At 39.3% G+C, this 17,742-nt stretch overlaps 1 protein-coding gene and 1 non-coding gene across 17 annotated transcripts in view; one reads left to right on the top strand and one right to left on the bottom strand.

The window, feature by feature from the left end:
- Positions 1 to 251: 251 nt before the first annotated feature.
- Positions 252 to 17,742, bottom strand: part of Trip12 (thyroid hormone receptor interactor 12) — a 133,140-nt gene continuing 115,649 nt past the window's right edge. For all 16 annotated transcript variants that reach the window (XM_052750565.1, XM_052750569.1, XM_052750571.1 and 13 more), the window contains 5 exons: positions 7,446 to 7,610; positions 5,291 to 5,404; positions 4,816 to 4,910; positions 4,421 to 4,524; positions 252 to 3,813 (listed from right to left, as the gene is read on the bottom strand). In XM_052750565.1, the coding sequence (XP_052606525.1) occupies positions 3,617 to 3,813; positions 4,421 to 4,524; positions 4,816 to 4,910; positions 5,291 to 5,404; positions 7,446 to 7,610 (675 nt within the window). In that variant the 3' untranslated portion in view covers positions 252 to 3,616. The remainder of the gene's footprint in view (positions 3,814 to 4,420; positions 4,525 to 4,815; positions 4,911 to 5,290; positions 5,405 to 7,445; positions 7,611 to 17,742) is intronic.
- Positions 16,001 to 16,107, top strand: LOC128118058 (U6 spliceosomal RNA). The gene has a single exon (XR_008220982.1). It is a non-coding gene; the product is annotated as a U6 spliceosomal RNA (small nuclear RNA).

The following is a 17,742-nucleotide window of genomic DNA, read 5'->3' as shown; positions in this document are numbered from 1 at the left end:
CAGGGCATCTGCCATCAAGAGACTATTGTCGCTGCACATTTTCAAGTGTTTTTCAAGAACTCCAAAGGCAGAAGGCTTCACCAGTGCATAGGAGTCCCTTAACAGTGAACATCTTGCTCTGAGCAGGCAACCTATCCCCAATACTGTGAAGATCACTGCTACTTACCAGAAGCAGCTTTTCAAAAGAACCTTCCACACACCACCTGTCACAAAACACCCTCTGGTTGTACATAATGTAACAAAACTAACCATGAAGGATAATGCTGTTTATTAAAAATATAGTCAGGAAGTCAGGGCATTGATGCAATTTTACATACACATTTGTAGTCTGAAGTTCCATTATTCCAGCAGTTCGTATAAATGTTTCAGATCAAAAGAGAAAGAAAACACTTTACAGAGATCAGCAGTTGCTTATCAGTTTGGTTTTGAGTCCGTTTGTAGTAAAAATAAAACTCCCTCTTCCATTATTGAAGACTGTCTCCTTGATAAAGAGTAAGTCTATAAGCATTAAGGAATTTCTTCTCGCCATTAGTTGTTCAGTTGAACTTCTTGGCATATACCAATTGATGTAGTTAAGTGCTATGAGTTGCCTGGTATTACTGTCTAGGTAACTGGGACTTTCCAATGACCTGTCACAAGGTCACTCCTTACTGTGGATACCAGCTACAGCAATGTCAAATCTAACACCTATATAACACTTCTCAAAGAATCATACAGAGCATGACAGTTCAAGACAATATTCTCATTACAACAGGGAAAACAAAATGGGTCAGAAAACCAAAGTGTAAAGAAACAAATGGAGGTCATTTCTGTCAATGGAACACCCAGAACCCCTCAGGAAATCCTAGGCATAGTAATACACTTTTACACATTTCCTCCCAACCAGTCTTGGAATAATGGTGACCATTCTATTTCCTCAACTTTGTACTTACTGTTAAATGAAAAAGGAATCTCAAAACAAGGTGAACTTCAGAGAACACCAAAAACTCAATCTGCTGGTGATGCGCTAGGGAGACGGCTCAGTGGGTTGAGTGCTTGAGCCATAAGCATGAGGACCTAGTTTGGGTCACCAGCACCCCACCCACATTAAAGACAAAACAACAAAAATCATAGGCATGACTGCACAGTGCTGGCGGGGGTATTGGGGGAGTAGAGATAGAGACAGGAGTGGGGACAACCTGCCTGTGAGAGGCAGAAGCTGGTGCTCTGGTCCTTGGCCTTCATGCACAAGATGTTCAAGAAGTCACTCTTGAACAGGAGCTCAGCTGTTGGCTGTACCACTCCTCATGAGGTGTGCCTGCCTAGCTGGACAACAATCAGACTCTCCCAGTGTTGCTTTTGCTGAGCTGGGTCATGGCACCTACTGCCTCTTAGATCTCTATGCAGCCTACTCTCCTAGGACAAGGGAGATTCTGTTAACATCCTGACAGTGCAGCATTGGCTGTCATACCAATGGTGCTTGCTGGTCCCTGAATCAATCCTTTAGTGAGGACTGGAGCACAGCAAACCAAGTGTACATTCCCCCAGTGTGCAAAACTAAGGCCTCTGCTGAGAGTGTTTTAAAATGTGGTCTTCCTGACCCCAACTAACCACAGATCCCACGTACTGAACACAGAGTAAAATGACAACCAAAGCTTTTCAATGACTTCGGGCTCTGAAATAGTCCAGTCAGAACCATAAGCATTCAATTGATGCAAGGAATCAATGAAGCCAAATCTGCCAGCACCACAGGTGTAAAATGCAAATACAGGTTATTTTAATATGAAACATCACTTTCTTTTATACAGATGTCTACATTTTAACAGACCTTTAAAAAGTGAGGAACAAAATGCTATGTTCACACAAAAATGTTTGTGCTCAGTTTGTAAAACACAAGAACTTTGGAGACAAAGGAGCCCAGATCTTCTGGCCAACAGGGTGAGGCTGAAGAACCCAAATCCCTCCCCCTCTAGGTAACATTGCTCATTTACAAGCCTCTGTGAGCAAAGGCCTCCTGGCCCCAACTCCTCCACACTGGGCAAACTGTCAAGAGATTTCTGTCAGCAGGGGATGTTTCCACGTAAGGCAAGGTCAGTGTAGAATGACAGTTACAGTAGTAAACTAAGCCACTACCTTCCTTTGGGGCAATGGGATGAAGAAGGCTATATGTCAAGAGAGTCAGCACAATTAGTTTTTTCAAAGTTCAGGGTTTTTTTTGTTTTTTTTGTTTTTTAAAAAGGTGCATCTCATTTTGAAGGAGATGAAGGCAGAGTTCAAATTTATTAGTCTTCATTTGAGTCTTAGGAAGGAATTGGATCAGCTCCCATTTTCTTTCCACATTTTGTGTTCAAGAAGCTGTAAACAACAAGACCTGCCACGGCTGGACTTGTGGTCACACGACTTACTTGCACTGTAACGTGGCCGAAACGGCTTATCTTAGACAGGTGGGCATGTGTACAGCACAGAACTATAAACAAAAACGGTGAAGCAAACTTCTTTTATTTTTAGGTAAAAACATTAACCTGATGGATTATTGCAGATCTGAGAAATGAGCACACAAACAAATGGACAGCATTGTTTACAGGTGCTTTGATCTGTGTGGAGACAAAGGCTGAGCGGTTCATCTGCAATTAACGCTGGGAGATGATGAGAGAGTGAAATAAAGACTGAGAACAGCAACTTAAAACAGGAGTAAGGGAAGGAAAAAATCGTTTAAACTCCAATACGGAATGAAAAGTAATTCATTTAAAACTTGACATCAATTTAAAATGGTCTGGCCATAGGATAAATACTGGCCAGCCCAAGCTGTGGACCTTTTAACCTACACAGAAAAATGAATGCACTTTCCTTCCTCCTTTCCAGAGGGTGATGGAAATATCATGTAAACAGACCTAGTGTGTCACTTGGCAAAAAGCCAGGAGTGCTCTGTAACTATATTAAAACTAAGCTATAAGAAAAGCCTACCTACCTAGTTACAAAGGCTGAATTATATTGAGAATGTATTTCAATTCAATGAATTTTAAATTGTATCTTAATTTGAAAGAGCCCAGGATGACAAGGCCCAGGGCTAATGAAAATGTCTTTAACTGTTCATGTTGCATTATTTAAAAACAAAAACAAAAACAACCTGTATGAACTGCAGAGGCAGCAATGAAGTGGGAAAAGAAATTCAGAGAGGGAGGTGGAAAGCACACAGAACCCGTTTACTAAACTAGAGTTGTCAAATACACATGAGTTTAATGTCTGTACTTATGTACAAGAGTTGTCTTTGGAAGAAACAAACTGCAAACTTAGCTAGATGGATACACACAGCCCAGAATTAAACTGCACAGCGACATTTATTGTTCCAGCCTGAAAAAACATCCCTTTGAAATTTCACACAGCAAAGCAAGTTAAAAACTTCACTCATCAAATAAATGATAATTTAAACACGAACTTGCTAAAGAAACCTCATCACAACAACGTTTTAGGGCCTGATCACTTTAAGTCCACGGGGCCATTATGAATTATAATCTGCAAGCCGTTTTCCTACAACAAGAAGGAGGAACATGTTTCCTTGACTCAGGTGACACACAAAAAAGAAATCATGATTTTTTTTCTTTTGCTGTAACAGGCAGACACTGATTTCTTGTTGTGATCAGGAAAGATGGAACGACTGTTGGCCTTCTCTTGCTGCTATCAACAGTTTGTCACGCATTATCTCAATGCTCGAGTAGTCCGGCAACTTAAGATAGTTCACACAAGTCATTACAGAGGGTAAGAAGTCATCTGGGTTTTCTGTTGATTCAAATGTCTTCCGCACAATTGTCAGAGGTGGATTTAAACTCCGGAACCCTAATTAAGAGAAAAAGAGTTCCAGAAATTTGGTTATTTTTTTTTTCTTCAAATGTCACAAGACACATCACTGCTTTGTTTAGTGTTAAACTCCCACACAAAGTAGTCCTCTCTCCTGGCTAATGATGGCTGACTAGCTAAGAGCATTGGCTACTCTTCTGGGCTCAATTGCCAGCACCTACAGGGTGAATGACAGGCATCCAGTCCAAGGAGGATCCATCCATCCATACCCTCTTCTGGCCTTAGGCATACATGACAAGCAAAACACCCATACATAAAAAAATTAAAAAACTCAAACAAACTAAGCAGACTCATTCAACTTATTTTTAGAATCTATTCTCATCTAAGTCAACTAAGAATTTAAAATTTGCACTCTAGAATTTTATCGAAGCAACATTCCTGTACATTAGTGACTGTGTATGTTTAAGGCAGGCTCTGAATTTCCCTGCCAGCGTTTCTTCACATACTCCTAGGCAGATAGGTGGTCACCTTAGAAACCTAATGGATTGTAGTAACTAAGAGACACTGTACTCCAAGTAATGGGCTGTCTCCTAAGACAAGTGATGCTTCACTCACAGAATTAAGGCTAAGCACAGACACTACCCACCTCCAACCGGCAATCGTGGGCTACCCGTCACAAACTGGAGAAACAACCTCTGCTGCTCATTATCAAAACTACTGAGAATCTCAAACAAGAACTTCACAGCTCGACTAAAACAAGAAGCAGAACAGAATTATTTTGTGTTAAAATACTATGTCAATATACCAAGCCTCACTTATAATCATTGATAATGACATCTATTTTCAGATATGGTTACATATGAACTCTCATTACAACACATTATTTGAAAGTTTATTTTGCTGTCATAGCTGAAATCCAAATGGAATAACTTTAACAATACAAAACTTTAGGAAAAAAATTTCCCACAAACTTTGATGAGTTGATCCCTCTCCCTCTAAATCTCTAACTAAAACTGAAGAACTGGCAGAGTCCACACTTACCTGTCATGAGTATAGCCATGATCAGGCCTGCAGCATTCCATCAATGTTTTTGCATCCCAAGTGTCTGCTTTACTGCCACACAGGAGCTGATCCAGCTTTGAGATGAAATAAGGACAAAGAATTAGTAAAAAAAACACCTGCATGCTTGGGTGACAAGTAGCTCTCTAAAAACATGGCTTCCAGGGTGCAACTCCGCCAAGTCCCCTTCACACTGACCAGCAGGGCGGTCTGAGCAGAATGCTGCTGCTGTACTTTACTTTCACACAAGGATTCTATCCCCTGCTGTCTCTAGAACACTCTTATTTAATAAACTTCTTTAATCAGAAAATTTCCTTAGCCTTCCCCAAACTCCAAGCCCTTACTTACTCCAAAATAGCGCTGTAGAATGGTGGGTTTGAAGGAGTAAGGTAAACTACTCTGCTATGATAATTACACAGACAGAAATGACCATGTCTTTTAGACATGAGCTACTCACTTCTTCTGGGTAGAAGTACTGAAGATGACTGAGTGGGAAAACTGATTCAAATCCATCTCTGAACGAGTCAAATTGCCTAGAAACACCTTCATTTAGTGCCCAGAATATCACCAACTGCAAGAAGAAGTCATTTTTAATAAAACACAAAATTCCAAATCTGTTTTCTTTTTAATATGTGACAAAGTATAGTAAATGACCTTCTAGAAAAAGTGTTATTAAGCCAGGTGTGATGGCACATGCCTTTAATCCCAGCACTGAAGAGGCACAGGAAGCCACATCTCTGAGTTCAAGGCCAGCCTCATCTACAGAGTGAGTTCCAGGACAGCAAGGACAGAGAAACCACACCATAAAGTTATTCAATCTCCAGACTATCTCCAAGAAAACTACATCAGTAAAAGCCCAGTCAGATAAAAGTAAGACAATGTCAAAACTGCCACATACATTTTTACATTGTTTTAAAACTTCATAGAAAACCCTCCCTCCAGAAGATAATTACATGTTATCTTACTAGAAGCCAAAGATAATATCCCAAGAGGTTAAAATGTTACTACTGAAATTAAAGATTAACATTTCAAGATCCTTAATTAGCAACTGTCCACATTTTTAATGGGGAGTATTGACTTCTAAATCCTGTCCTCTGCAGTGTGTGCCTCTTCCTAGAAACAGATACAGCTTGGACATGCAGGAGAACAAAATTTGAGGATAAGAAAAAGCAGCTCTAAATTTACTCAGCTCCCAGTGGCCCTGGTTAATTTATTGGTACACAGAATTTCAGATTAAGATGAAACCATTACTACACTGTAAAACTAACAATTATAAAGTACTTTTAGAAAAGCAAGGATATGGATGTTTGCACATTGTTGGTAAGCTGGAAATGCAGCTTCTTCAAAGATAGTACAAGAAACAAGTAATATGAGAAGATAGCCTGATTAGTTATTAAAAGGGATTACTTGAGTCATAGAACTGCTGGGAAGGCAAGGATCTTGGATATTATCTTCTTTTTAAAGAAAATAAAGAAACTACAGCTGAAGTTTTCCAGAGGCTGTAAAGTCCCACACAAGATTTTACGTAAGACCAAGGTTTCAAAATGAGTATTCTAGCTTGAATCCAATGTTCTCTTTAGCCCATGTCAAGAAGAAACCCAAGTAAACTTTTAAACAATGCTAAATATAAAGATATAGCTTGTAATATTTGCATGCAAAGGAAAAGTTTCTCCTACATTTAGCAACCTTAAGTCTACTGCTGTAAATATGCTTTGAGGTGGGTGAGTCCAACAAACACATTAAGTGTGGGTATGTGTGCCTATGCTGGTGTCTTAAAAGCAATTCTGCCAAGGCATCTGGCTTAAAACAAGGGCAGAAATGCAGTTCAAACAAGTGATGACTCCTTTTCACTGGTATCTTCTCCTACAAGAGAAAATGTGGTGTAACGGATGATATTCAATCAAGCTTAAAGATGGGTCAATGTAAGATTATATGAGGCACTGAGAAAGAACTGGTAAGGTTTTTACACAAACATGTTTTCTGCAGAGTTCAGTGCAACCTTTCAGCCCTAGAGCTCCTCCCAGTTGAGAAAAGATACAGGGCATCTATACATTGCTGCTCCATCATGATGGAGCCTTTGATGTGTGAATAACAGATAAGGAATTCCACTCTGTCCTTTGAACCAACAAAGGATAAAATTTAAGGTCACTTTTCGAAGTCACCCTTGAGGTGAGCAGCGGACAGAGCCCACAATGTTGAGGGTCATCCTAAAAGTAAACTACAGTGGACCTATTCAACATGCAGTTTTTGGTAGCATGTTATGAGACTGGGTGGAAGACTGTGTTTCAATGATCCACAAAGTCCATCTGTCTATCCACAGGTCTCACCTCCTATGTTTAGACTTTTGTGTCTATTTTCAAAATGTAGAGAAAGTTAACTTCTTAGGGTTTCTTTGCTGTTGTTTTAGCATAAGGTATTTGTGTGTTCTCTACAAAGTGCACAGAAGCTTACAAAGGCTGAAAGAGACTCCAAGAGTAGTCCCAGTGGTGTGTAAGGTCCACACAGGCAGAAGCTAAGGGACCAAGTTCCAGCAATCCTAACTCCCCTCCTCATAGGAACACAGCACACAAACTCCTATGGCCCATGACCCACAGAAAAGAGACAATACATACTCTTAGGTATTCCTCCAAATTGTGGATAGTGACTGGTATATCCTTCCCTCCTTTCTTCAGTTCAATGTTGGGAAACCCTGGCAGCGTGAAATCCAGTCCCAGATCTTCCACTGAACAGCCATTCATCGTAAGAGTTTCTAATGCATACTGTAGACTCTCTTTGGTCTTTTAACGGAGAGAGGAAAGAACACAAAAATTCATGCAAAATTCTATTGTAGTCACAAAAAACAGAATATTGTAACAACTGATGGTTCCTGTAAAGCTGGTTAAATTTTTGGTTGTATTCTACATATTAAACAAGTCACTGGAATCACAAAAGGAATCACTTTAAACACCTCTTTATTGATACAATTAATTTTGTGGAGAGAAACAAGATTGTTGAGGTATTTTCCATACTGAAAAATAGTTGCTCCCTGTAAGCACACTCAAATCAAATATTAGAGAAAGTCCCTATGCATTTTTGTTAAGCTTTAACAAAACAGGAAAAAACAAAAACAAACAAACAAAAAACACTTGTCACTGTATACCCAAGAATATATATAATTTGGAAAATTATAGACAGCATAATAAATTTTTCCCCTCCCCTACAAGGCTCAAGTGTAAAGCACACCCTGGAGATGCTCACTTCTTATCCACAAAGCACAGCACAGCTTTGTACATTGGGGGTGGGAGCTTCCAAGAAAGCTGAGCCAAGTCACATTAAACCCAGAGGATTTTTAAAAATACTTACAACTTAAAAGGTCTACATAAATGCTATATTTTTTTAAACATTAAGGATCAATGACAAACATACAAATTGAAGTACTGAAAATGAAGGCAGTTAATTAATGCTGATTCATTAGGAAGCTCTCAAACTATCCTTCACTAAAGCAGACGGGATTATGGAGGAACAAGTGAGGAGGATATGGGAGAAAAGTCAAGGGAGAGGGAGATAGGAAATCCTGGAAGTTTGTTCTGAGGAATCTAGAGAGAACATTTGCACACCTGCCCATGCAGATACACACAACATGACAGCAGAAAGAACACTACTTTAAGGGGGGGAAGTTAATGGACTGGGAGAAAGGATGAGGACAAAAAAATGTGTAAAGTACAATGATGCATATGAAAATCCTTAAGAAACCTATGATTTTGTTAACAAGCTTTTAAAAAATAAAACAAACCTGTCTCTAAACAACCTGTTATAGATCAAAGTGATCCCAACTCTCTACCCCAATTACATGGTCATGTGTAACATTCAGTACATCTAGAACATATTTAAAGAGAAGAAACTTAGTTTCTCTGGCTTATATACTATATCAAATTGAACTTAAACATATTCCCAATTATCTTGTGAGAATTTCATCTAACAGGTCAAGGGTCTGGCTCAGTGGTGGAGTGCTTGCCTAGCAGACATGAAGTGGCAGATGTGGTCCCTAGCATTGTTTTAAAAAACAAAAAAACCAACCAAGCAACCAAACAAAAAAACAAAAAAACCAGTCAAATATGAACCAGAAAAATGTGCCCCATTTGCATGTTTTATAAAACAAGGGGAGAGTGGGTCAGGGATGTAGGTCAGCTGGTTATGCACCCTGGGTTTAACCACCAGTACTGAATAAACCTGGCATTGTGACAAACATATTTAGTTCTAGCATCTGGAATTGAGAGGGAGGATCAGAAACTCAAAGTAATCCTTGGCTACATATTAAGTTTACGTAAAGTTAGGACACCAAAAGTAAATGCATCTTACAAGATTGTAGAAGATTGGGTATACGTGAGGCAATCAAAACATGCTACAAGTTTTATCTCCTTTCATTTCTTTCCCATTCTTATGTAACACATGCTAAACAATGTGTTAGAAGTTTAAATTATTGGTGTCTGAGAATCTTCGGGTAGGAATGGGAAATCAAGCAGAACCCTGAAGTTCAATGGACAGCTAGTCAAGCCAACCAGTGAGATTTAGGCTCAATGAGCTATGTATCCCAAACATCAGGTGGAGAATGATTGAGGAAGCTATCCAAAGTGAACCTCTGGACTCCATGGGCATAAGCAAATACACCAACACAACAAAAATCTTGCAGTTGTTCAATACAAACCTACGCAATTTTAAAGACCCTTTAAAATATTGTTTATTCATTTATTTTAATTTGTGTAGTGGTATTTGCTCTGCCCATGACTTTGGGCTATATGTCCTGAAGGAAGCAGTGCTTCTTGCCACCGTACATGACGTGACCTCTTTAAAAAAAAAAAAGTGAGGCAAGAAATCCACGTAAGTCTGCTGAAGGAGTATTAGAGAATTTATTAGGGTATAAATTGAGGAAATACACTCACAAATACAGAACCAAGTAAAGAGCTGAAGTCATCCTCTGTTCTAACAGGGAGCAAATCCACCTGGCAGTCTGCTCATGCCAGGAAGCAGAAACAAGGGACCACATGACCCCTCTTTCCTTTCCTTTCAAGAGGTCACGTACGATGGCAAGAAGCACCACCCTCCTTCAGGCCATATAGCCCAAGGTCATGGGCAAGTAAATACCACTACATATGTGTTTGAATGTGTCTCCTTGTCTGAATATGCACCCATGTGTGCATTGTGTGTCCAGTTAAGAAGACAGTGTCAGATTCCCAGAACTAGAGTTACAGATGACTGTGACCTACTATGTAGGTGTATGGGAATCGAACCTAGGTCCCTTGGAAAAAGCAGCTAGTGCTCTTAACTGCTGAGCCATCTCTCCAGCCCAAATTCTAAACATAAGACATTGGTTCTTGCATAGAAAAAAACGGACTTAGACAGTGTGTGTCTTAGTTTCTTTTCTGTTGCTGTGATAAAAACATTTTTTGAGAAAAGCAACTTAAAGGAGAAAGAAAGGGGCGACAGACTCTACCAGCTTCAACTAGACCAAGAGGTGAGTCTGTTCTAGCCAATCACCCCAGCCTCTAACCTTCAGGCCCAGGGACACAACCATGCCACCATACACTCCCCGCCCCGCACTGGACCCTGTAACCAACAAGCCCCACTCCATCCCCCCAAGACCTCAGATGCTCCCTGAGACAGACTCCGCCAGCTCCAATTGGACCAAGAGCTCCGACTGGACCAAGAGTGACTCCCTGATACACAGACACTGATTGGAGGAAAAAATGGGTAAATGTCAGTGCAAGAATATATTGAACAACATAAAGAGCAATATGGCACCACCAGAAACTAGCGGTTCTACACGAGCAAGACAGAACACCCCAACGTAGAAGAAGCAGAAGAAAAAAACCTTAAAAATGACTTTCAGAAGATGACAGAGGCCTTTAAAGAGGAAATGAAAAATCCCTTAAAGAAATCGAGGAAAAGACAAAAAATAAATCCCTAAAATCCTGCAGGCCTGCAACTGGGGCTGCAACGGGTGGGGGTATGGGGGTATGGGTTGTACCCCTGGTTAGAGATTGGTCCAATCCAAGCTGGCGGAGTCTGTCGTCCCTTTCTCCTTTAAGTTGCTTTTCTCAAAAAATGTTTTTATCACAGCAACAGAAAAGAAACTAAGACACAGTCTAGGTCCAGAAAGTCAAGAAAACCAAGAAAAAGCAATCAGACGGGAGAAACAGTTCAAGATGTGAAAACTGAAAGAGAGGCAATAAAGAAGACACAAACTGAGGGAATGCTGGAAATGGAAAATCTGAGTAAATGAACAGGAACTACAGATGCAAGCATAACCAACAGAATACAAGAGAGGGAAGAGAGAATCTCTGACGTTGAATATACTATAGAGGAAATAGATTTGTCAGTGAAAGAAAACATTAAAGCCAACAAAGTCATAACACAAAATGTCCAGGAAATCTGGGACACCATGGAAAGACCAAACCTAAGAATAACAGAGACAGAAGAAGAAGAACAGCTCAAAGGCACAGAAAATATATTCAACAAGATCACAGAAGAAAACTTTCCCAACTTAAGAAAGAAACGCCTATGAATATACAAGAAGCTTACAGAACACAAAATAGACTGGATCAAAAAAAGTCCTCTCACCACATAATAATCAAACCACTAAACATACAGAATAAAGAAAAACACATTAAGAGCTGCAAAGGAAAAAGGCCAAGTAACATATAAAGGCAGACCCATCAGAATAACACCTGATTTCTCAATGGAGACTCTGAAAGACAGAAGGTCCTGAACAGATGTTACACAGACACTAAGAGACTATGGATGCTAGCCCAGACTATTATACCCAGCAAAACACTCAATCGCCATGGATGGAGTAAACAAGATATTTCATGATGAAACCAGATTTAAACAATACCTACCCACAAATCCCTACAGAAAGCACTAGAAGGAAAAATCCAACCTAAGGAAGTTAAGTGTACCCATGAAAACACAGGTAACGGGTAATCCCATGCCACAAATACCAAAGAAGGGAAACACACATATACACAACACTACCACCAAAAGATAAAAAGAATTAACAATTACTGGTCATTAATATCCTTTAATATCAATGGACTCAATTTGCTTATAAAAAGACACAGGCTAACAGAATGGATACAAAAAGAGGATCCATCCTTCTGCTGCATACAAGAAACATGTCATCAGGAACGGCATTACATATTCATCACAGGAAAATTCCAAAAGATGAAGTCTCAAATCTGAACATTATGCCAAAAAATACAAGGGCACCCACATATGTAAAAGAAAAATTACTAAGGCTTAAATCACACATCAAACTCCACCCACTAATAGTGGGAGACTTCAACACCCCACTTTCACCAATGGAAAGGTCTACCAGACAGAAACTTAACAGAGACATACGGGAACTAACAGACATTATGACTCAAATGGATTTCATAGACATCTACAGAACATTCTACCCAAATACAAGAGAATATACCTTCTTCTCAGCACCCCATGATACCTCTTCTAAAACTGACCACATACTTGCTCACAAAGCACATCTCAACAGATTAAAAAAAAAAAAAAAAAGGAACAACCTCCTGTATTTTAATCAGACCACCATGCCTTAAAGTTAGAATTAAACAACAACACAAATTACAGAAAGCCTACAAACTCATGGAAACTGAAAAATGCTCAACTGAATCACCACTGGGTCAAGGAAGAAATCGAAAAAGATTAAAGACTTCCTAGAATTCAATGAAAATGCATGTATAACATACCCAAATTTAATGGGACACTATGAAAGCAGTGGTATGAGGAAAATTCCTAACACTAAATACCCACATAAAGAAGTTGGAAAAAAATCTCATACTAGCGATTTAACAGCACACCTGAAAGCTCTTGAACAAAAAGAAGAAAACTCACCCAAGAGGAATAGACACCAGAAAATAATCAAATTGAGGGCTGAAATCAATAAAATAGAAACAAAGAGAACAGTATAAAGAATCAATGAAACAAAAAGTTGGTTCTCTGAGAAAATCAACAAGGATAGACAAACCCCTATCCAAACTAACTAAAAGGCAGGGAAAGAATATCCAAATAAACAAAATCAGAAACAAAAAAGGAGACATAACAAATCTGACAATAAGGAACTCCAGAGAATCATCAGGTCATACTTCAAAAACCTGTACTCCACAAAATTGGAAAACACAAAAGAAATGGAAATTAATTAAATCAAGACCAGATAAACAATTTAAATAGACCTGTAACTCCTATGAAAATAGACAGTCATTAAAAGTCTCCCAACCTAAAAAAGCCCAGGGCCAGATGGTTTCAGTGCATAATTCTACCAGAATTTCAAAGAAGAGCTAATACCAATGCTCCTCAAATTGTTCCACACAATAGAAACAAACAGAAGGAACATTGCCAAACTCTATGAGGCTACAGTTACCCTGATACCCAAACACACAAAGATGCAAAAAAGAATTACAGACCAATCTCCCTCATGAACATTGATGAAAAAATACTGAATAAAATACTAGCAAATCCAAGAACACACATATACACACACACACACAAAAAAAATTATCTACCATAATCAAGTAGGCTTCATCCCAGAGATGCAAGGATAGTTCAACATATGAAAATCTGTCAATGTAATCCATCATATAAACAAACTGAAAGAAAAAAACCCACATGATCATCTCATTAGATGCTAAAAAAGCCTTTGACAAAATCCAACACCCCTTCATGATAAAGGTCTCGGAGAGATCATGGATACAAGGAACATTCATAAACATAACAAAAGCAATATACAGCAAGTCAACAGCCAACATCAAACTAAATGGCGAGAAACTCAAAGCGATTCCACTAAAATCAGCAACAAGACAAGGCTGTTCACTCCCATATTTATTCAATATAGTACTTGAAGTTCTAGCTAGAGCAATAAGACAATAAAAGGAGATCAAGAGGATACAAATTGGAAAGGAAGAAGTCAAACTTTTGCTATTTGCAGATGATATAGTCTACATAAGTGACCCCAAAAATTCTACCAGGGAACTCCTACAAGTAATAAATAGCTTCAGTAATGTGGCAGGATACAAGATTAACTCAAAAGAGTCAGTAGCCCTCCTATTCACAAATAATAAACGGGCCAAAAAAGAAATCACAGAAATAATCACACTTTACAACAGCCACAACTAATATAAAATACCTTGGGGTAACTCTAACCAAACAAGGAAAAGACCTGTAATACAAAAACTTTTAAGTCTTTGAAGAAAGAAGTTGATGAAGGTATCAGAAAATGGAAAGATCTCCCATGCTCATTAATGCTGTGGGATGGTCTGTATGTTAAATGTTTTGCTGATTGGTCAATAAATAAATCACTGATTGGCCAGTCGCTAGGCAGGAAGTATAGGCGGGACAAGGAGGAGAATAAAGCTGGGAAGTGGAAGGCTGAGTCAGAGACACTGCCAGCCGCCACAATGACAAATAGCATGAGAAGATGCCGGTAAGCCACGAGGCAAGGTATAGATTATAGATTTATAGAAATGGATTAATGTAAGAACAGTTAGCAAGAAGCCTGCCACGGGCATACAGTTTGTTACCAATATAAGTCTCTGTTTTTACTTGGTCGGGTCTGAGCGGCTGTGGGACTGGCAGGTGAGAGAGATTTGTCCTAACTGTGGGCCAGGCAGGAAAACTCTAACTACACATTAATGGCAGAACAAACATAAAAATGGCAATCTTACCAAAAGCAATCTACAGATTAAATGCAATCCCCATCAAAATCTCGACACAATTCTTCAGAGACCTTGAAAGAACAATACTCAACTTCATATAAAACAAAAAAAACATAGGATATCTAAAACAATCCTTTACAATAAAGCAATTTCTGGAGGCATCACCATTCCTGACTTCAGGCTCTACTATAGAGCTATAGTAATAAAAACAGCTTGGTATGGGCATAAAAACTGACGTGTGGACCAAATGAATCAGATTGAAGATCTTGACATTAATCCATACATCTATGAACCCCTGAGTTTTGACGAAGAAGCCAAAACTGTACAATGAAATGTACAATGAAAAGCATCTTCAACAAATGGTGCTGGCATAACTGAACGTCTGTATGTAGCAGATTGAAAATAAACCCTATCTATAACCATGCACAAAACTCAAATCCAAATGGATCAAAGACCTCAACATAAATCCAGCTACACTGAACCTGACAGAAGAGGAAGTAGGAAGCAGCCTACAATGCAATGGCATAGGAGACCACTTCCTAAATATAACACCAGTAGCACAGACACTGAGAGCAACAATTAGTAAATGAGACCTCCTGAAACTGAGAAGCTTCTGTAAGGCAAAAGACACGATAAGTAAGACAAAACAGCCTACAGATTGGGAAAGGATCTTCACCAATCCCATATCTGACAGAGGGCTGATCTCCAAAATATACAAAGAACTCAAGAAACTAGATAGCAAAATACCAAACAATCCAATTTAAAAATGGGCTACAGGCTGGGTGACAGTGGCGCATGCCTTTAATCCTAGCACTCGAAGGCAGATCTCTGTGAGTTCGAGGCCAGCCTGGTCCAGGACAGGCACCAAAACTACACAAAGAAACTGTCTTGAAAAACCAAAAAAAAAAAAAAAAAAAGGTGGGGGGGGGGGGGGAACGCTACAGATCTAAACAGAGAATTCTCAAAAGGAGAATCCCTAAAGGCCGAAAGAAATTAAGGAATTGCTCAACATCCTTAGTCATCAGGGAAACAAAAATCAAAATGACTCTGAGATACCATCTTACACCTGTCAGAATGGCTAAGATAAAAAACAGTGATGATAGCTTATGTTGGAGAGGATGTGTAGTGCAAATTTGTACAGCCACTTTGGAAATCAGTATGGCGACTTCTCAGAAAATTGGGAATCAATATACCTCAAGACCCAATGATACCACTCTTGGGCATATACCCAAGAGATGCTCAATCATACCACAAGGACACTTGCTCACCTATGTTTATAGCAACATTATTTGTAATAGCCAGAATCTGGAAGCAACAACCTAGATGCCCCTCAACCACAGAATATATTTACAACAATGGAGTATGACTCAGCTGTAAAAAACAATGACATCATGAAATTTGCAGGCAAATTGAACTAGAAAATATGATCCTGAATGAGGTAACACAGACTCAAAAAGATAAACTTGGTGCTCGCTTCGGCAGCACATATACTAAAATTGGAACGATACAGAGAAGATTAGCATGGTCCCTGCGCAAGGATGACACGCAAATTCATGAAGTGTTCCGTATTTTTAAATTTTCTTAATTTAAATAAATAAATAAACAGATAAATAAAAAGAAATTTTAAAAAAGGAAGAAAAAAAAAGACAAACATGGTATGTACCCACTCATAAGTGGATACTAGATGTAAAGCAAAGGATAATCAGACTACAACCCACAGCTCCAGAGAAGCTAGGAAACAAGGAGGACCCTAAGAGGGACATACAGATCACCTCAGGATGGGTAAACAGATGAGATCTCCATGAGTAAACTGGGGATAAGGAGGGCAATAGAGGGGAGGGGATGGGGAATGAGAACATGAGGTAACAGGATGGTTGAGCTGGGGGAGGGACGGAGTGGGAGAGCAATGAAAGATATATCTTGATAGAGGGAGACATTATAGGGCAACAGAGATCCCTGGAGATAGGGAAATTCCCAGGAATCCATAAGACCGACCCCAGATTAGACTACTAGCAATAGTGGTGATGGTGTCTGAACTGGCCTACTCTGGTAATCAGATTGGTGAATACCCTAACTGTAATCATAGAGCCTTCATCCAGTAACTGATGGAAGCAGATGCAGAAATCTACAACCAAGCAGCAGGCCGAGCTCAGTGGTGAAGTTATATGTGTTGGCTTATTGTCCAGTACTGAGAGAGAGAGAGGGGGGGGGGGGGGGCAGGCTACAGCCTGTGCCAGTACAGTCACAATGGCAGGAACTTGAGAGAATTGTTCATAGTAGAGCCACAGTCACAAGCAGAACTCAGTAGAATACACATGCTAATGCTCAGCTCACTTCCCCCACTCTTACACAACCCAAGATCTTCTGCTTATAGAATAGAGCCACTCAATGTGAGCTAGTCTTCCTACCTCATTAACATAATCAAGACAACACAACACAGATTCAGAGGCTAAACTTTACTAGATAATTCCACACAAGTGTGCCAGAGGTTTGTCTCCTACGTGCTGACAATGAATACTAATAACTATCACAGCATCTTTAGACACTATCTCCTCATAAACATAACTGGGAGATAAAATGAATAACCTTCCAAATCATCTTCCAGTCTCTACTGCATTTACTCCATCAAGGTGCAATGCTGACTTTTATGAAATGTGCTAGTCTTACCTTAAATAATCTTAAAGTGCTGGAAAGATAGCTCAGCTGCTAATAGCACTGGTGCTGATCTTACTTAATCCATATGGTGACTCATAGCCACCTATAACTCCAGGTATAGAAGACCTGATGCCTTTTTCTGGCCTCTTTGGGCACCAGGCACTCGTGCAGTAAACAAACTCAGATACAAGCAGTCATACATACCCATAAATACAAATAAATAACTATAAAACGACAAGTTGGTTAAACCTACACAAATATAAGTTACTGCACAATGTTACTTTTTAGAAAATACAACCTGTTTTCTTCTGATATCCAATACCATACATATAATCACAGACTGAGCCTAAATGAGCTGGTAATATATACATTAAAAAAAGACAGCAATGATACAGAGCTCAAGATTATCTGTGAGATGAAACAGAAACTTCAAAGGGTAGGCATCCATAAACCTGTTCTTGATTAATAATACTGGGTAGTGAGCCTACCACCTCATACATGCTAGTTTAAGTGCTTTACATTTGAGCTGTATAGCTCCAGCCTGTCAACAACC

The sequence above is a fragment of the Peromyscus californicus genome, unplaced genomic scaffold, assembly GCF_007827085.1.
Source record: "Peromyscus californicus insignis strain IS unplaced genomic scaffold, ASM782708v3 Scaffold_21__1_contigs__length_65335640, whole genome shotgun sequence".
NCBI lineage: Eukaryota > Metazoa > Chordata > Mammalia > Rodentia > Cricetidae > Peromyscus > Peromyscus californicus.
The sequence above is the reverse complement of the archived record's forward strand: the minus strand, read 5'-3'. Positions and strand labels throughout refer to the sequence as shown.